Here is a 21,798-nt window from a genome sequence, read left to right as displayed (position 1 = left end):
TGTGTACCTGGAAAGCTTCCTTGTGTGTACACAACCTTTTTTTTTCTCTTCTAAGAACATGTAGCAATTAAAAAAAGTCTATAATTTTGGCATCAGCCAATATTAGAAAAAAATATATTCTATACAGACTCCAAGTGGAGTTAAGTGGATATTTGGAGCATAAACAAAGATGTTTCTAGCCTTCTTTCCCACTCCATCTGGTAAGAGCCCTTCTCCTACACAGGTTCTAAAGCCTTGCAATTTATACAGCCCTTTCAGAGAGACTAAGATTTTCTATGTTAGATACTTCGATTGTTCAGTAACTCTTCATAAACTTCTTTTACACTCTTCAATTTGACCAAAAGAGACCTTTCACTTGATGGACCTCAGTCTTCCTCCTTAAATACCTACTCTTCTCTAGAAGCAAGAAGTTACAGCTGTTTCAGATAGACTCAAAATTCACTCCACAATGACTTCAACAATCCTTTCCACAAGACACCTGAACACTGTTAAAACAATAAGTATTTCTTGTTAGTATCCTTACTGCTGAACTTAACCGCATTTAGCTGCTATTCCAGAAAGGAAAAAAAAAAAAAAAAAAAAAAAAAGAAAGAAAAAAAGCAAAAAAGCAGCCCTGTAATTTCTGCAATGGAAAGAACAAGTATCCTTTGTCTCTTCTTGAATGGAAGTCTGCCAGCATTTAACAAAAGCAAACTACTGAAGAATACATCTGAGTGCTTAAGTTCTAAGTGCACAAAAGATTCGAGAAACACCAGCTTGGCTGACTAGTAAGTTCTCTAATATCTCTCTGCAATTAACACATACTTCCCACTTGAATCTTAAAAACCAAGGCCTTCCAAATGAAGGCAAAAGCACAAATAGTGCTATCCCCATGCTTTGAAACAAACAAAAACAAAATAAGCACAGCAATAAAAATCATCAGTAGGGCAGTTTCAATCAAAGCAAACCAGTAGTTTACAATGACTTCAATTGAACTCACTTGCTTATTCTTATCCGTAATGCAAATCCACTGGAGAAAAAAAAAAAAAGAAATCTGTCCTTTCCTCTCTTCACACCTCCTTATAATTTTTACCCTGACTTTTCTCACCTTTGGAAAATAGAAATCCCTTTCATCTTCAAAATTATTTAAGCAACAAAACTGCCTTCTGATAATTATTAATGGCTTGCAATTCATGGTGAATAGCTAAATAACATTACTAATGAAAGAGCACCGAAGAATTACCACCTTTTGAAAGATCTCAAATTCATGACTCGCAATCTATACCTTCTTTCAGAGGAAAAAACAGCAGTTCCTTATAGTTAGGAATGCTTGAAGCAGGAATACCACCTCCTACTCAAAGCAGAGCTGTTTTAATTTTCATAAAATAATTACAAATATTTTTTACACAGCCTGGACAAGTGAAAAAAATATATATTTTATTTTCTGTATAATGTAACCTTGAGAACAAACAACGGACAAAGCAAAAGCTTTATAAAAACAACTCCATGACTCAACACACTGCAGTCATTAGGAATGATGAGAGAGTAACAGTGCCCTCATGGAAACACTGTGTGAAATGAAACACGGTACAGAACTGTCTCATAGACTGATTTTTTATTTGCTGTGAGAGAACAACATTGTGATAGTCCATTCTGTGATCCTTAATGATCTAAAGCAGTCTTCAGTGCAATGACCTGCACCCCAAATATCTTGTAGGGAAAGTGAAGATGATGTCAATAACTCACAATAATTCAGATGACCGTTACTTCAGAGAAAACTGAAAATCAGTCCTTGTCTCAAACCTTAAGGAGGTTCCATGCACCATGTAAGACTCAGAAAGTGGTCCTCCTCCTTTCTCAGACCAAAGCTGAAGATAATGAGAAACTCTTAAAACAAAATTTAAAAGATGAAAACAAAATAATACTGTCCTGGTAATGTTAATAATTCTTTTTTCAATACTGCCTAGGGGCTATTTTTTCAAAATCTAATACATTTTGTCCTTTCTATAAGTTCAAGTGTGAAAATCAGAATAGCTTGAACATTTTTGACATCACTGCAGAATACAGAACATCACTGAGAGACGGAACAGCCCTACTACTGATACGTGGAGACGGACAGAACCCAAATTCCTGTTGGAGCTGCAGAGGCTCTGCAAAGCTATGAGGAATAAGAAGCAGCAGAAACGTATTGTTGCCCTGGAAGGAAGCAGCTCTGACCTTTACAGACAGAGCAGAAATGGCGAGTAAGGAGGTGACAATTTCAGATAGCTCCTCTGAGCAGAGTGGTAGTACGAGAACTGCATAATACACTTCTCTGCTCCAGCAATGACAGATTGTGACCCTACTGAGTAAAAGGCAAAGCTGAAGCCAAGGAAAATGCAAGGATTAATACTTTCTTCAAATGCATGCACACACATTCTGTTAAAGACATTGTGAGACACTTCAGATCTGAAGGCAGAATCTGATTCTCAATTAACAGGACCAATGCAAGCTTGCGAGGAAACTATTCTCCTTAGGACTGTGGCTCTTTATCACGGACTTCATCAGAGTTCTGTGCACACTGACTGGGAATTGCTATCTGTTTCTCTCAGAATCAGTTACTGAAGTCGTGTACTGCAGCAACACCCACTGATCACCTCTGCTTCTCGGAAGCAGCCCTGCTGTGTGACAGTTGGAAGCACTGGCAGCAGCAGCAAGCACACCCCGTTTCAACTATGCAGCACAATCTGGGAAAAAATGTAATTCATTAAATCACTTTCCTGAGCAGTAATATTGGATTTAAACATTTTTCAAGGTTGTTAAAAACACTAACAGATCTGATTTTAAATTAAAATACATTTATTGCTAGTTACAGAGTTTGGAGATTTTTCTTTTGCCTATTCACATAAAATATAGTATGAACACAGATTAAGTGTTGGCTTTCACAACAGATAAACAAGCGATATTTCTACATGTCCATCATCAGTGCCAAACATCCAGCTACCGACTGCTATGATCTTTCAATTTCAAATTGTTCACAGAGTTCCTCAATGTGCTTTAATGTAATAATAATAACAATAATAAAATGTAGAAACAGTTTTATTGGTGTCAATGGCTTAATTTGGAAAGAAATTATATACTCAGTTTTAGACAGAATCTGTGCCGTCTTCTAATACCTCTTCTCAAAATGTTATATTCCCACCTAAGCTCCAACTTTTCTTGCTTTTCTTTTCATTTTGGGACTACCAAAATGATATTTAAACATTCTCTTTATTTCCTGCCCAACACTTAGATACGTAAGCAGTCCCTGAAAACACTAAGAGTGCTTGTTAAAGCTAGAAGGCACAACTCTAAATATACAGTGCTAAAACTTTTTCTAAAGATAATACAAGATAGGGAGTAATTCTTGGAGCTGACAATACACAAGGAGTTGGAAAGCATACACAACTTTTGAGCACACAAGATTTTCCAGAGCAAACTAAATATCTATGCCTGTGATCCTTCTTTCTCAGTCTAATTTTCTCCAGTGAAGGATGGGCTGTTGTTCTATCTGAATGTCAGCTCAAAAGACTCACAGAAAGCTGTAGAATTTGGCTGTTATTTTGTAGTAAAAGAATTGTCATTCTGAAGGATCAAATTTTTTGCTGAAGATTTGCGTGTAGTGATGCCTAGTTTTCTTCCATCTCTTTTCCCACACAGCTTTCTTAATGTTTTTTAAATTAGATAGCATTGCTTGCTATCCTATCACTAAATCCAAAACTCAGCCACAACATTATGTTCATAATTCAAATCCCTGCGAAAAGCACACAACAGGAAAATCTTCTGGTACAATAACCTCAGCCTCTCCCTGAAATACTACAAGCTCCTTTAGAAGATAACACCAAGGAAACACAATGAAACAGATATACCAGAAGAACTAGAAGGTGCACTTCAGAATTTCAATATTTTATCACTGGGAAATGTATCTTTGTCTTTCAGCATTCACTTCATCTCTCCCTTTAAGAAGAAATAATAAATAAATAAAAGGAAGATCCCTAAAAAAAAAAAAACCAAAGTGTTTACAGAACACTGAAGCAACATGAGCACGGTGACTGAGTCAGTCTGTGAAAGAAACAGCCTTGGAAGAAAGAGCCAGTCCATCTCCTCTACTTTTCCAGTTTATAAGGTTTTTGCTGCAGGCCTAACACTAGAAAACTGAAAGTTCTACTTCCAAACATTTTGCAAAATATGTTTCTTTTTCCAGTAGGAACAATGACGTGCACTTCACTGAAACAATGCCAGCGCTGCAATAAAAATTGCGTAATTGCAGCTATTTTTTTCTTAAAAAATTACACTGCTTCCACACAAGTCAACCTGCACACAACAAGTACATCACATATATAAAACATCTCTGAACAAGTTGTGTCATATTGAAAAGGAAAAAAAAATTATCATTCTTCAAGTTCTAAGAGAAAAATGTTTGATGTGTTTCAGACTGTATGGAACATCTTCACCACAAACTTCCCTAATTCTTGCTTTTGATTTTTCTTCAAAAAATTCAACTTCATATAGGGGCATGAAAAGCAAAAAAAGCACTACAATCTTACAATCTCTTTAAACATAGTTGTCTTACTGTTTTGAATTTATGAATTGGAAGTAAGCTTTCTCATGAGCAACGAGGATTTGGTATCTAATTCTCACTGTCTAACTCGCAGTTTGTTCTAACCTGTATGCTGAACTTTATACATACCCAGTACTATCATTTTTTCTTCTTGGATGATAAAGATACAACAGTCAATTAAATAATTGAAAAGTTAAAGGAAAAAAAAAAAAAAAAAAGGAAGTATCTTCTTCAGAAAACACATACTGCCTCAGTGCACAGATTCTGCAGATAATAGTGCTATTAAAAATGTAGAAGAAACAACACATTATAATAGCTTATCTGGAATGAAATTGCCCACAGACTATCTCTTCATTGAGTCTTCAGAGAGGAACAACTACAGTAGCACTCCCATTCTATGCCGCAACACTGGTACCTGCATTAAAGTCTTGTTTCCCTCAGGAACTGTATCCAAATGTAGAATCATGTGCTCCTTATAAAACAGTGTGCAACTTCTCCTTTGCATCCCAAAAATGTCAGCATAAGCCAATCTCCAACAAGAGCTGGACACAGCTGCTGATGAAACCTGCAAGGTGGATGGCACTCGTGCTGACACAGTCTACAGCTCCTTCCTCAGCTAGTGATGAACTCGTGCCCAGGACAACGATCTTACAAAGAAATTGCATTTATTTATTCTTCATTTTCCTAATTTATGTTCTAGGACATAATAAATTCAGTGAAATAAAATCACAAAATATCACCAATTACTAACAATCTGCCTATTCAGGAAAACATTTACATGGATGATCTGACAATAAGGTGTTTTCAGAACTGTGGAGAAGGGAATTTTTACCCAACTAAAAAATTAATGTGAAAGTCAAAACAACCTTCAGCAAAAAAAGGGAAAAGCTGAATTACAATTTCAGCTTATTTAGTAATTCTTATAGAAGCAGCAAGATAAGAGCCCACAGTGCCTTATTCCTCTGGCTTTTGTGAGTCAGAATAAGACGACTCATTTTCCACAGGGAAATGTCAATAGAAATACTAAATTTATGTGGATTCTTCATAAGCAGAATTACCCTCAGATCCAAAAAGGGAAAAATAAGTCAGTTAAAAAAAAAATCTATAATGCAGACTTGAAATTATCATGTTTCTTTCAAGAACCTTTAAAGACAAGCAGTGACCTGTAAAATTCTAACCCTCAGAAAATTTGAAGACAAAAGTAATACAAAGTCTCCCTGAGCTGAAGTAGGACTGATGCTTCAAAAGCAATCAAACCAGAAGACAGTTAACTGTCAGATTCAAGGCAAACTCTGAAAAGTGCTACAGAGTAACAGACACAGGTTAATCCTTATTAAATCAATTACGATTAGAAAATTTCAACCACACAGACCGGAACAAGAAGATAGTTGCACTGCCTCCCTACATGGCTGTAGGATTTCAGACAGACCAGTTCTTTCTACATTTTTCCCCCCAATAAATAACTCACTAAGTTGCTCACTATCACTACTGCTTCGACACAATATGAAATAGAATTTTTTTCTTTGCAGTCAACGTTGAAAGCACAAGCAGCAACTAAGCACATCAGAAAAATTTCCAAGGCAACGTAAATAAATTATCAGCTGTCTTCACCTCCCTTCTAAATCTTCACCCAATGCAGCCAGCAAAAGCTTGGAATGAGAAACTTCCCAGTTTTATACTACCGGGAATCAAGCTGATTAAACCTACTTTATTCATTCAACAGAACAACCTAAATGTAATTGACTATTATCTTTGATCAATATCTCTTGCTTTGCAAATAAACATTTCAGTTTTGCTCTGGTATTTAGGGAACAATAAGAGGCACTTGTCCTCTACTGACATCCTTTCAAATATCACTATAACATTAACTGTCAATAAAGAGAAAGAAAGAATGCAAGCAAGTAACAAGAATGATCTTAAAGTCTCAAAATATCCTATGTATTGCCTACAGACTTTAGGCCCATAACACTAGGAGATATTAACAACACTGTTATCTAGATATAGCACAGTGATACTAACGTATCATTTCACTTTCAATTTTACCAAGTGATGGATATTTGTAATCAGCAGATGGTAAGATTTTGCCACCACCACTACTGCAATAACATATTTGGCACCGAACTACTTGATTGTATTTACTTATTTTTGAAAGCTGTGATGTCAGCACATCATGAACACTTCACAGAACCATATTATTGGCCACATTCCACAGCCAGTTTTCAAAACCATCAGCACACGCATTGAAAGTGTATATAAAGCAGTACTGATGGCCTACTTCAGGCATTAGAGAGGTATAACTGCCATAATACACAGCAAGCTGGACTGTCACGTAGAATAAAAAGGGGCACTGTGAAATTACAAGCTTGAGGGGAGGATTTCATGGCTCTTTCTGAGACCATTGTCATGTCCACAGACTAGTTATTACTGAATAGATTGAGTTTATCATTTTGAGTTTCCATGTGAAAGAGCTGTTCCCTATAAAAGGCAGTAATTTAATGTATTAGAATCACTCAATTTTTTCAACAAAAAAATGGGAAAACAAACCGAAACCATACTTCTATATTAAAATTTGGTTTTAATACTGATGTTAATTATGTATCATATAGCAATTACATCACATACATCTACTTGTAGAAATAAAGATCTGAAAGATTTCTAGACCAAGCCATGTTAAAACACTTTAGAGATATCAGTTGCTGAAACCTCACAAAACTGCAAAGGGATGGGCTAAAGACATTTCTAAAGCAAAATGAATTCTTGGGAGAGACACAATGCCATTAATATTCAACAGTCACATTCTTCAGGCCAATGCAGTTATTCACAGGACACTTCCAGCTATTTCTTTTGCTCTTAACATTCCACAGGAACCACTGATCACCTAATGTGCTTGCCACTGTCTAAAAAGCCTGATTCTGCACTACTAAGTGCATGGGAGGCACTATTATCAAATAAAGAAAGACAAGAAGCTATCCCTGTTAATTGAGCTGGAAGTGCTTGCTTTTAATTCACTGTTGTTTAATCTTAGAAGAAACATTTTGGTTGTATTAATAAAGACAGGTCATTTATTATGTAGAACATAGATCTATTTAATATTCTTAAACCATGGATTATTTAACAATTGGTGATTTAGTGGTCATATTTATTCTTCCAATTTACTTCAGCAGACATTTATATATATGATATGATATCCTGCTTGGCATATATGCCTAATTAAATCATTTAGTGGTTTATGGATGTGAGACAGGACTGCAAATAAAATTAGTTTTCTTTTTCTTCTTAAAAGAGAACTAGCACATGAAGAAAGCAGAAATCCATTCTAGAGTACTGAGTAAATGAAAAGCTGTGTCTGGCAAAGAAGTAAAATACAAATAAAAATTGTTGGTATGTAACTACAAAAAGTATTATATTTTTACCATTCTAAAAAAGTATTTCGAAATTATATAAAAACACTAGGGAAATAGTTCACTTAAAATGACAACCAAAATTCTTAAGAGTAGCAACAGCTTATTCCAGTTAATGCAAATAACAGCTAGCAAAACAAGCAGCAGCTGTAAATTACAGAGAAACATTATGTAAAATATTCTATATGCATGGACAAACAACTAACCCCCAGAAATATAAAGTTACACAATTTCACCCTTCTCCTGCCCTGTGTGTTCACCAAGCAGCAATGGAGATCCTCCACCACAATTAATAGCCAGATCTGGCACATTCAAGCTGTTAGTCTTTAATGTATCTTCTTTCTGTATGGTAGCCATGTACCATATCTAAACAATTATTTCCATCTGAACACTATTTAATTGAGGACAGCTAAAATTTAAGGGATAATTTTCAGCCTAATTCACAGTATAGAGTCATCAAATGACACATTCCTATTAGCACAAATTGATCTTAGTAAAGACACCTATAAAGGAAAAAAAAAAAACAACAAAACATATACGTGACTCTTGGAGGACCAGCTATGATAGGACAAGGGGCAAAGGCTTCAGACGGAAAGAGAGGAGATTTAGATTGGATATAAGGAGAAAGTTTTTTACAATAAGGGTGGTGAGACACTGACACAGGCTGTCCAGAGAGGCGGTGGATGCCCTGTCCTTGGAGACCTGCAAGGTCAGGCTGAAGGGGCTCTGAGCACTGATGGAACGGTGGGTGCTCCTGTTCATTGCAGGGAGTCGGACCAGATGGCCTCTAAGGGTCATTTCTGACTGAAATGTTTTTACGCTTCTATGAAAATGCTACAAGGGAAAGAGCAATCCTCATTCAAATAAATGCTTTAAGATAGGTCTGACTTACACTAATTATGAGCAGTCTATTCTGCACGTTTTATCTTATACACTACTCATATTCCTCCTCAGCTTATTCTGCAGATAGACAACTGTAGAGAAAGCTCATTCATTTTAACAAGATCCCTTTCTCTCATTTTCTCTTTTAATGCTAGTCTGATCCATAGGCTTCTATAGTTACTTACCAGCATTTATGATCAACAAAGCTAATTAGATTTGGAAGATACATGACTGATCTGCCCAACAGGCTGGGATGATTCTGTATACAAGAGTTCCATTGATTCCAATCAGTTTTATTCAGATCTATGTTTTCCATATACTTCTGCATACAGTATTGCTTAACATTTTGTATATTCGAATCTGGAACTTTAACATTTCATGTGTTACTAATGTATTAATTCAACTCCCCCTGTAACATGAATTTTATTTTCTATATTGCGTGCTTCTATAATTTAGTTTGGAGAACGTGTTCCTTACTACTTTTCATGTACTATTCTTGTAGCTTGACTCTTCATAAGACCTTTTCTTCAAGGGAAACTTACTATTAGAACACACCTTAGGTACATGACGAGTCAATTGAAAAATATCAGTCATACCTGAGTACACTAAAAATATGGGGAAAAAAGGCTCATCTCAGGTAAGTTGGACCTGATCTGGAGCCATTCATTCCATATACCCAAGGACCTTTTTAAAGTGGACATTGTGCTGCAGAAAGTGCTTTTTTTTTTTTTTTTTTTTTAAATACTGTCTCTAAAATAACTTCTTGTCTTTACTTAAAGTCCTTTGTTCATAAACAATAAGACAACACTTGCTAAAACTCAGTAAATCAAATTCACAGCAATGACCATTTTCTCAGGAAAACATTTAGTTGATTAAATGCACAGGTGCTTTTAGGTGAATGAAAGCACTGGCAGATGCCTGCGAGGTGAAAGCATCTTTTGCACAGCACGTTCAGCAGACTTGGAGGCACAGCAGTGAGTCTGCGTCTCTCATGTCTAATTTGACAAATTCTTACTCATTTCTGAGCCCAGACATGGAGTAATGGCCATCCAGACACAGCCCTTTGGAATGATACAGGTGTCTTCACAAACTCAGTCTGTTTGACAGGCTTTAAAGCAGGAAGTTTCCAGCAACAAAATAAATATATTCCAGGATTCACATTTATGAAGGAGGAATTTCAAAACTCAAGAGTTTAAGTTTGTTGTCCAGTGTCAAATCTGGTGATTTGACTCTCCACTGCGCATGGTTTTCAGATGTTATTTTTCAATTCATTATGAATGCCAGCATGTCAACGCTGGTGTTTGATATCATATGATAGTAATAGGACATGACAGTTTTCATCAACAACAGGGACAGAACATTTTAATTTTCTTAGTGTACAAGGATAATAATAGTTCACATCAATCCCAGTGTGAAGCATAATACTTACTGGAAAGATGTTCAGAGAGATTTTTTTTTAAATAATAGCTCAACAGAAAGCCATAGCATGGGTATGGTCTTCAGGTCAGCACTGCTTGCAATATGGGGACAGTAGGAGACAATTGCTACACAATGAACCACCAAATGTCTTTCTCCACTGAGAAAAGTGGTAAGGCACATGAAAATCATCTTTGCCATGTCTTGAGCAGGTGAGATAGATCTGTACAGGCCAGCTCCAGCACTCTTCTCAGACTTAATCATTTCACAATACATACTCCCATCTAATTAAATGTTGCATAGGGTGAAATACTCAGAAATATCCAGAAGCTTCTTATTTGTTCTACCACAAGATTCCAGTATTTCACTTAGAAATTTGCTTTCAGATATTTCAGACGTGGACTAGAATTCAACGCTAATGTTATACATTTCTTATGATCATTTAAGTTAAACTACAGCTACTGACTCAGCAAAATGCCTCTTATAGATGGTAAATTTCATTTCTAAACACAGATCAGAGATTTAGCAAATAATACCAACAGTTTGATAAGTTTATTGTTAAGGTTAAATGCCTTTTCCCAGTGTTCTTCCAAGCTGAAAAATAGTAAGTCTAATCATAGGCATCCTTAACACAGTATTGATGCTCATGCCCTTAGAAATCAAATGGAGCTTACTTACATTGTAACTCATGTTATACAGAACAAAGATGATAGTAATCTCACTCAAATCTGCTTCATTTTTCTCAACTTTCAATACTCAATGATCTTAAATCTATAATACCAAAAGCATGCAAGTATATCTACGGTACAGAAGATCTCTCTCAGCTTTTCATTTATCCCAATAAAGCTATTTTCTAGTTAGTCAACTTGTTTAATAACAACTGCAGTGCCTTAACAGGATCCCAGTAACTTTTCTCCACTTGGAACACCAGTATGACTCCTAAATCCAGAACACCAGCAACTCAATCACAAGACAAAATAGTTGTTATGCAAAGCCTTTGCTGTTGCATCAGTGCTTGGTAACAAAAACCACGCACTGGGTGCGAGCCTGCAATTCACTGATAAGTTCCTTCTTGTTCCACCTCCCTCAAGTATTTCTCTAATATTTTGTGACCATTTCTTTCAGGAATCTTGACACTTAACCTCCTTCAGTGTAACACTTCTCTCTGACTCCAAAGCTAAACAATTCCTGTCCCCTCCACAAGCAGCTTCTAGTTAGATTAATACAGAGGTATTAATCCCTATACCACCACAGGCAGTACATACACTTGATAAGGAACCATCAGAGGTAGAACTCATTGACAGGAAAGGAACCATTTTCTCAGATTGCACAAATCTATTTTAAAAAGTAATTCTGTACACTTCCTTTGAATGTTTCCACACAAATGAACAGCAAAATAAAGTAGGAAGAGCAAAATAAATGGTCCTTGAATTTGCAAGTAACAGCCTAGGAGTGATACTTCAAATAAATAAGACTTAAAATTAAGAATACAAAAATAGATAAAACCAGTGAAGAACAAACCCAACAAATGTTTGAACACAGGAAAGCCTACTTTTCTGTGAAAGAAGTAACAACCGGATGTGTAACGTGGTCATGACAGATATGACATCAATGAAGAAATTAAGTTTTAAGGAATTATCTTTATCAGTTATGCCTAAGTTGTTATTTTTCTTACTTTTTCTAACAAACCATAAGAATGAATAAATATGAGTAAGAAAGAAAACCAGAACAATATGTAAGTAGTTATTTTCTATCATCTGCTACATACAAGCCATGCTTGATGTCTAGCAGTTCAAGGAAGTCCTTAAGGTGAAACTGAAATATCTATAAATCTTGGGTTGTTTAGCTAGAGATATCTGTGAATCTTCGGAACACATAAAGAATGACAGAGTTACCCAAATAAAACAGGCACTGCAAGTTTCACATGAAGGAATGAAGAAGAAAATCCAGTGCTTATGGCTGTTATTTCCTTGAAGGTTTCAGGCAAAGCTTGACACAGGTGTGATTAAAACAAGAAAGCATACATCCAAATTCTGCCTCTTAGCAACAAAATATAATGTTAGTACTTGATTTAAAAGACAGGTGATGAATCACAAGTCTTCATAAATAAGGAGATGGCAATACACCCTCTTTGCATGGTGTAAATGTCGTGAGAGAAAGAGATGGAAAGCAAACACATAGCTGAGCCACTACCATCTGCACAATTAATATATGTTCTAAGCAGCAAGAGCGTAGGAGGAAAATGCATCATCACTTATGACTATGCAGTCATTAGCCAAGATCCTAATCTTCATAAGGAAAACGAATTAAAAACTCACCATTTACTGTGGCTGTCACAGCAGCTCCATAAACAAAAGAAACAATGGCCCCACTGGATTTCGGTGAAAACCGTGCATTTTGAAGTGGTTGTTAGTAAGCAGAAGCATGACATCAAGATAAATTGGTAATTTAATGCTGCTAATCTAAGGCAATAACTGCTCCCTCCCCCTACTTCAAACAGTTTTTCTATGAGGAAAAAAAACAACAACAGAGCACATGGCAAATTTCAGAGGAAAACAACAACTAAGGAATAAGCAAGGTCTGTAACTGGATGAAAAATTGACCATGAAAATATTACTGACTTTCCTGAAGGTTTATAGCTTGTATAGACATTACAATAGGAAATTATTGAACAGAAATTCTGGCTAAGCATGCTTAGATGGGGCAAACAGCAAAGCACACTAAGGAAAGTCAGAAGAAGGGGAGAGGATAATGCTTTTCTTTAACAAAAGAAAGAAGAAGAGAGCTTTGCTAGTGCTAATATGATCAGTTAGAAATGGGGCAGAACCACTCAAGTTGCCACACTGCTGTCAGCCACTGATGTATATTTACTCACCCTGTTCATTTTCATTTGAATACAGTATTAAAAATGATGTAGAAGAAAAGCCCAGACATCTTACAGAGACAGAAGGGAGGCCCTTTCCCATTCCCCTTCAGACTCTTTGCTAACACAGACATTTCTGTCTACACTGAGAGGTACTTGTTTATCTAAATGGGAGCTCTGCCAGGTTTCTGGCTATGAGATGACTTCAAGACAGACCTCTTTCTTGGTAAATAAAGGCTACAATGCAGAGCTGACACCTTAATCTCTTAACTGATATCATGCTTTTGAGATGGAGTACAAAAGATCATTTGTTAAACTAAATTCAAGCTATCAGCTTATTTTAAACAACACACTGAACATCGTATTTTCCACGGCCAGTGAGAACTGCCGAGCAACAAAAAACTGTAATGAATAATACCTTTCACTTATTCCTACCTGTCAAAACTAACAAATATAAATGTATTCTCATTTCCAGAACTTTTCTCTCAATTGAAGTTGAATTAAAAATCTGGAATTATCAGGATGTCGCTTTCTTCACCTTATTTCTATAGATATTTGTGTTTTTCTGCTATGGATGGAACATTTAAGCTTGGCATATTTCCACCCCATTTTGCAGACTTCAGAAATTCAGCAATACAAGAGAGATATTTTGAGATATTTGCTCAGGCCAAACTAAGTTTTCTAGGTTTGTCACCTCAGCTATCAGTAATGTATCTAGCATAAGTCAAAGTGCAATATGCAACAGTTCTATTACCTTATGAAACAAAACTAAAAGCCATTCCTGCTATTTGATTGCACTGGCAAACCTAACAACAAGAAGAAAACAAAGAAAAAAACAAAATCTATGTGAGAAAAATTGTTTTATCAATGCTTTCTTTTCAATCATAAGGTTAAGTCATATTCACCTTTCCCTTTCTGAATTTACATAATTCAGGCATCCCATCTATCAGTCATATACTTCCTAATTGCCTTTTATTCATCTAATATCTTTTAATTCCTCTGAATTAATTTCCAAGATTCTGTAATCACTATAATGAATAATAAAAGCAACAATATTTACTTTCATTCTTGACATCGAACAAACATTACTCTCCAGTTCAGTAGGGTTGTATTTTCTTGTGGGGGTTGTATTCCCATCACTAATGATTTTCACTATTAGTTTTACCACCAGTACAAAGCATATTTTCCTAGCAATGTCATAAATCATAGATTTAGATTGATTAGATTGATTGATTAGATGCAGAAATTAAAGCTACACTGAAATAAAACAAACAGATTAAGCTTAAAGAAACTTAAAAGAGGAGAGGACCAGACAAGATGTGACAGGTGGAGTTAGAGTCTATCACGTTCAATATATGCAAATTACAGTATTTATGGATAGAGAATACTAACACAAAAGGATCAAAAAAAGTACCATATCACCACAATAACCAATTTACCCTTATATAATGTTTCTGGACAGTTTCGGAGATCACATAAAGTGTTAAATATAGCAATATGAATAGTACCGCTATATTTAAACTCCTTGTAGACTTTGAGTCCATCCAACTAAGTCAAAGGAGATGTTGACAGGAAGTTTGGCTTCAACATCATGTGCATCTAAGTGGGTACCTAGAGAACAATGTGTAGAGGGAAGATTTCTTTCTAATCCTTGTGTATACAAAGATGTTTTTAGTTTCAAATAACGGGGTTTTCATTCCCCCCCCCCTCCCCGGTTGTTTTAAATATACAGCAAAGCCCCTAGAAAGGCATGATTTATTTTTAGATAAATATTTCCACAACAAGACTTCTTCTGTTGAAGGTCTACTGAAATTACATGAAAATAACAAATGACATCTCTGTCTTATGGCTATTCCATTACGTCTTTAAAAATCTAACAGTAAAAAATGTATAGCAGTCAGAGAGGGGATGACATGACATTTCTGCAGTAACGCTAACACTATGAAAGCACGTTTAAACGTAATTAAGGATAACTGTAACAGAATATTTGTAAGTATTATGTGATTTGGAGATTCTCTTCTAGAAAATGCCAACGGACTAAAGATGCATGGCACTACTGAATGTTAGCTGAGATAAAAATGTAATGATCTGTCATGCGGTTATGAAATAAACTTTAGTGCATATAATTTAATAAATGTAAAAAGCAGAGGAATTAACTTTTATGTTTCAGTAAGCGCCTCCTTGCCTGGGTCTTATTTCCCAGATTGTGCACTCATTGCCATCTCTATTTTTTTGCATACAGAACCAGATGGAGTAGATAGAGAGATAATGAGAGACGATGATAAAATGAAAGAAACATACAGCCTGTCTCTGAAAGAATGGCGCTTAGCAGCAAGGTCTATCAATTATTTATATCCTCGACAAACTATATAAAACACTCTGTAGTCATCATAATGTTGGCAGTTTATAAGCTCTCTTCAAGTAGTTTTCATTGCTTGAAATTTGTAATATCTTGGTTAAAAAAAAAACCTACAAAATAGATTGTGATAAACCTTATGTTCATGGTAAATTAATGTTATGTTACTTTCCCATATAAGCAGAAGCATTTAGAACTTCGGAATCTCTCTTTCTTTGCAGTATCAGATACATTGGCTTAATGTTAGCCATTTATCTTCACAAGCCAATAAGTAATATTGTAAGTAATGCTGTCTCTCCCACACCAAAACACACGGTGGTTCTTAATTGACATTCCGTCCCATGAGAAAGAAATCATCTTGTCCTAAGTCAAACCGAGTAAAGAGTCAGAGAAGACTCCACCCTTTACCACTTCAGTCCTAATGTCTCTTCTTTATCCACATACAATACACTTCAATGAAACAGATTTGAAAACAATTAAAAACTACTTTGCAACAGTAAATTACTTTCTTTTCTTTTTTTTTTTTCTCCAGAAAGATAAAACAGACCTTAATGGTTTACAGACTAACTACATTTATTAGAGTACATTTGAACCCCCAAAATCCAAAGGCAAACGGCTTTAACTTGTGATCTTGTACCAAGAATGCTTGCTACTAATTTTTACAGTTTAAGAGTCCTGAGAAAGTCCATGAGAGGGAAGACTGCAAACCAGAACATTTTGGTCCTAGCCATATTGCATCAGTTTTGGGTAATGTACATGAAACACATCTCAAAAGCATTTCCCTAGCAGCTATTCAACCCTGTGTTTTCGGTTGTTTTTTTTTTCTGTTCTGATGCTGAAGAGAAAGCACTGCAACGTTTTTCAGTAACTTTTGAATACTTTTTCAATAAATGTTTTAAATAGACAACACGCAGTCAGGCAACACTTTCTACAATACAACTGACAGTGTAGCAGTGGTTGTTACCCTGCAGAAGGCTTCCAGAGAAGTAGTTGATTTTTTGCATTAATCTGAAAGTCTTTTAAAAGGCCATATGCCTCTAAATACCTTTCACTTTTAAAGACAAAATTTGGAACAAATATTTTGAAGTGTCTGATTTTTAAAAGCAGTCTCAACGGAGACAGCCTGGTTGGTATATTCTATAGTATATAATTAACGATCACCCAATTAAGAAATTATCTGGGAGGATGACACACTCTGGCAAACCATCCCCATCAAGTGCTAAATCTGGGTTTACAGTTCACATGTGAGAAAAATTTGGGGACATGAACATTTGTTCTTTTTTGTTTCAGAACTGAGAGCTTTTGCAGACTACAAGTCATGGAGATCTATAGGATACAGATAATGCCCCCTTGAAACGTCCCACTATAAAGCCAGCAATCTGTGAGGGGCCAGGCTGCAGGTCAGGTCACTGCACTAACTGCTAAGGTCCTTTCAGTTCTGACACTGAGCATGCCTGTGTGTAAGTTCTTTCTCTGTGATTTGATCTTGTAGTCTCCCTCCAGCCCTGAGACATTTTTCCCCATCTGCTCGTACAGATGGCACAATCAAGTGAATTTAAAACAATGTTTTTCCAAACTTTTCTGTTTTCTCTCTCCTTAAATTACATGGTTCTAGGCTAATAGAAGCAGGGACTATTCTAGGGATGCCTACTCAGAAGGAAATGTGTGCATACTAAACGGCTACAGCAAATGCCTGCATTGCAGCCTAAACAGCTAACATAACAACCAAGGATAAGCATGCTTAAAAACACTCTTCTGCACTGTTTACACATATCCCTTGAGTCTGGAGAACTTATCTGGAAATATCACAAGAGCAGAATTTCTTGCAATATCCGATTTTTCCATGTCTAAGCAGGACCGCATATTGTTCCAGGAAAAGCTTCCCTCAAGTACTTTGCATATTGAGAGCCAAATGAAATTTACATTTGTGGAGGAATCTAAAAATATGTATCTAGTCCCAAGAGAAACAGAAACCACCTGGACTTTTCAATTAAAAAATAACAGCCAGATTTCAGGAGTTTAGAAAATTATTTCTCAAAAACTATATTCACCGTTCTGTAAAGCTCTGTGACAAAACAAGTTGAAACAGCAGGTAGACAAATGAGCTGTTCTCTTTCAAAGAAAAACATTCTGGAAAAAATTAAAAAAAAATCCTGGAGATATAACTTACATAAACAAGGACCTCCAGTACTTGCAGCTTCTTAAAACACTTATCAGAAAAATAAAAAATCCATTCATTTAAGAAGTAGTTTCCAAAATTTTACTGTAATGTTCATCAAAATGTAAAAGAAAAATTATCTATAGAATCACAAGAACAAATCTGTGTAAGAAAGGGTAGGTAAGTTTTTTTTAATTCTAAACAAGAGACTCATTTTCCTTCCACATGCAAGGCCTTAAAGCTTCACTCTTAGTACGTTATGATCCAGTCCCAACATCCATCTCAGAATTCAAATTTTGACTTTTAAAAATATGCTAATAGAAATTTATATAATCTATATCTACATACAGTCTACATACACATTACATAAACATATATCTAAGTCTATGTATAGCAACTCTAAGTACACATTTAGCATCCATCTCATTAGCTGAGGCTCTATCACAGCATTCTGCAATAAAATTTTATGAATATCTTTCCTAAACAAAAATTTACTTTTTCAGAATCTTCAAGTATCAGCAAAACCAATTCAATAGAATACGTTACAGAAGAAAAATCAGATAGATTTATGTTGCTGTAATTCTCAGTTATGTTAAAAGTTAAATTTCAATTTAAGATTAAGTGTTTGATGACCCTTGTTTTTGGAATGCATCTATGCAATATCCTCAGAGCAACTTAAACTATTACATGGTTCTTTAGCTGATAGAGATTTTCTTGTTAATAGAGTAAATGCCACAGTTTGCCTGTTAGGCAATAAAGCTCTGAATTTTTTTCACTCGATTGCAATGTAATAATCTTGGATAATAGGGCTTTTAATGGAAAAGATTCCTGTGACTTAAAGCCTTTTTCCTATTAAGCTTAATTGAATTAATTATTCACATACTAATGATTTAACAGCTATTCATATAAAACAGAAGCAAAAGATCCTCTTGAATACTTATCCTATACTTAAGATCTCATAAAGGAACTAAAGTAAAAGATATCTTTGTTTTCTTTCGGATAGGGGAGGTATTTAAAATCCAACTACCCACTCTCCTGCTGTGGATGGAGGCGTTCTGAAGAAAAATGCATCTCCAATCTTTGAGTCCCACGTAGAAGAAAGATCCTTAAGACAGTCAGTGGTCTCCCTTTTTATTCCAAAAATTGCATCTTTCCCTAAATTGGCTCATTTTGTCAATGTCTTGCCACATAGAAAAAGTGCAACAGTGATTCTAAGGACAGCAGAGTAGATTTGTATCTATAAAACAGCTACCATCCCAAAGTGCATATCAAGGTTGACAATTTATAATTCTTCATAATAATGCTTAGCACTTACACCGTGTTTTATGAGATCAAAGCACTTCACAAACTAATTAATCTTCACAACACCCATGTGAGAAGGTAGGTTTTACTATTCCAATTTAATAAACGGAACAACTGAGGCAGAGGAATTGTACAGTTTGTTTCATGCCACAAAGGGAGTCCTGGTCTTCAGTTTATAGATTAGAAGTAACAGAAGCACTAGTTCTGTGGTGAATTCCCTGGGACCGCCAACTGAACTATTTGCATGAGTAAAGAAAATACAATCTGGCCCATACCTTGTTTTGTTAAAATTACAGACAATTCACTTAAGGAATTTACAAGAGAATCAAGAAGCCCAGTTCCTTTCCTTGTGTAGAATCAAATTCACTGTACAAGTGACAGAAATAAATACATACAACTGTGTGCTGCTTTCCTTTACATTAGGGAAAAAAATAATCAAGATAAAAGCGCCTCTTCCTTGACTTGAGTTACAGGCAGAGTAGAAAAATCTCACAAGTAGTAAGATAAATGTAGTAAAGAAAGCTTTTAGAATTCACATCCCCCCAAATTCACATTCTATCTTTTCCTCAACATGAAAACATCAAACCTTCTAGACTGAAGTTCTGCAGGGTTTTCGATTGTTTTTGTTTTTGTTTTTTTTTTTAGCCAGTCAACATTTTCTGCTTTGTTACAGACTACACCATATTAAGTCAGTCATCTTTTGCAGGAATATATATAAATCTCTCAAGGGAATTATTTTCTTTTTTCTATGAATGCTACAAAAGAGGTTCCATTTCTCAAACCTTCAAAAGTTCTTTTGTTTATTTCTGCAGTCATTAAAAATTTATTTAATGAGCATATAGCCATTCACTCACAAAACTAGGCTGAATGACATTTCAGGTCAAACCTTTTATCAGCAAAAATGAGAAAGCTGATTTTCATGACAGTAACATACAAACCAATTAAATGTTTAACATTGTTTGTAAAATATATCATTTAATTAAACAACCAACTTAGACATACATTTTCCTTTTTCTCCACCAATCCTCTCCTTATAATTGTTATTTCAACTTCTTTGAGGATGCAGTTCTAAGAACAGCGTTTAATCCAGAATGCGTATTTACAATAGTATTTATAGTCTTATGTGTTCTTAAATATTTTGGAACTGTACTAAAAATCAAAGTTTATTTATAATTCAAATTTTATTTTAAAAATCTTCATCCATTCTTTAAACACTTCAAATAGTTTCTGGAATATCAGCAGTTTTACAGAACGTAGCAATACAAAGAACAGCAATAAATAAGGCAAACAAACAGGCATAAATTTGAAGCCACGATTAAAAGACTAAAAATAAGGAGTCAGAAATGGTTCGCACTGACCTTAGTCCATACAAGACCGTCCCATCTGGATGCAAGCGGATCATCCTGTTCTTCACAGTGACACCATGTACAAATGACTTCTTGTCATTCAGGAAATAGGTATCAGGAACCCATAGCTGATCAGCTACTCTATTGTCCAGAGTAAGGTTTAGAGGTATTACATTATATGACAGCCTCTTATCTCTCCATGCTTGCTGAAAGTACATTGTCAAGGTATAGTCCTGTAGTTATGAAAACAAGAAAAGATGATTTACATTAAAATAGAGGGCATAAAGACATAAATAAGCAAATTTAGCTGTTGTGATTTTGCTTCTTTCAGTTTAGAATTTCTGTAAGTAAACTTTACTGTTACTGTGCTGAAGAGCTTATACCTACTTAACAGGAATGAGAAAATATAAAAGATTGATTTTTTGTGACTGACATGGAATTTCAATATTTAAAAAAAGAAAGAATAATAGAGAAAAAATATTTTCAGATGGTTAACAACTTGCAATTTCTATAGCACATTACAAGCCAACAAATTCTAGGAAGTAAACATTCACAGACCTAAATTTTACTTCACAGCCTCCACTGTATTCAGCGAGGTAAGATCTTTGGATAAGCCCCTGCATCTTTAAAATTGCAGCTACCCATTCAAATGCTTTTCTAAATTAAAATCTCTTCAGTCTGTTAACTTTCCCCTGGGCACTGAAATCAATGGGAAGTCCCCAGTGTTTCTGTGCTAGAGTCTTATGCTTAATTTTACAGATGAAGTGACTCTGGTTACTTCAATGGGACAATTCAGAGAACGCAATTAAACATTTAGCTAAATATTTGCAGTATTAGGAGACTGCTGGCTCTCTTTTTCTCATACAGGCCACTAATAAACAGTACTTGGGAGATATTTTCATTTTTAGTGTATTGTGATGATATTTCACAAACCAATTTCTAGCACTGGATAACAGAAAATCATGTAAGATCTGAATATTTTATTGCAAAAATTGCAATACTGGCTATCAGTTGTTGCTTTATATTTCATTGTCCCTTTAGCATATTCTAAAGGACTGAAAATACATTTTTATTTTAGCTGGCAAAAAAAAAAACAAAAAACATTCAAAGGCACCTATCATATCTGTATTTTATGAACACTTACATTTAAAAAAAAATAAAGATGGCATAAACTGTACACAGAATTTCTTACAAAACCAAACAGTTTAATTATTTTATTTTCCCACGTCACAGTTTTGCAACCCAAACTTTCAGAAGACCTCCAAAAATGCCCATTTACAAAATTACTGAAATATACTTAGTGAAAAAAAAAGCTTCACGTTTCCAGAAGTTACCTTTTCACAGTACAGCCAAGCACTTGATAAGTAACAAACCAAGAAAAAGTTGCTTTCCTTGGTGAACGAGCACAGGCTGTAATGCAGGGATAGGCTTCAACCCATCCTCAAGCACTCAGATACACCTCTCCCTCCTCTGCTTTTAGAGCACCCAGTCCTAAACTACGTACCTCAGCAATGCA

General features: G+C 35.3%; 1 protein-coding gene across 5 annotated transcripts in view; it reads right to left on the bottom strand.

Moving 5' to 3' along the window:
* Positions 1 to 21,798, bottom strand: part of GABRB2 (gamma-aminobutyric acid type A receptor subunit beta2) — a 159,975-nt gene that overhangs the window by 68,371 nt on the left and 69,806 nt on the right. For all 5 annotated transcript variants that reach the window (XM_048960301.1, XM_048960303.1, XM_048960302.1 and 2 more), the window contains exon 6: positions 20,295 to 20,515. In XM_048960301.1, coding sequence (XP_048816258.1) covers positions 20,295 to 20,515 — 221 coding nt within the window. The remainder of the gene's footprint in view (positions 1 to 20,294; positions 20,516 to 21,798) is intronic.

This window comes from Lagopus muta, chromosome 14 (genome assembly GCF_023343835.1).
Source record: "Lagopus muta isolate bLagMut1 chromosome 14, bLagMut1 primary, whole genome shotgun sequence".
Lineage (NCBI taxonomy): Eukaryota > Metazoa > Chordata > Aves > Galliformes > Phasianidae > Lagopus > Lagopus muta.
Note: the sequence above shows the minus strand (reverse complement) of the source record. Positions and strands in the feature narration are given on the sequence as shown.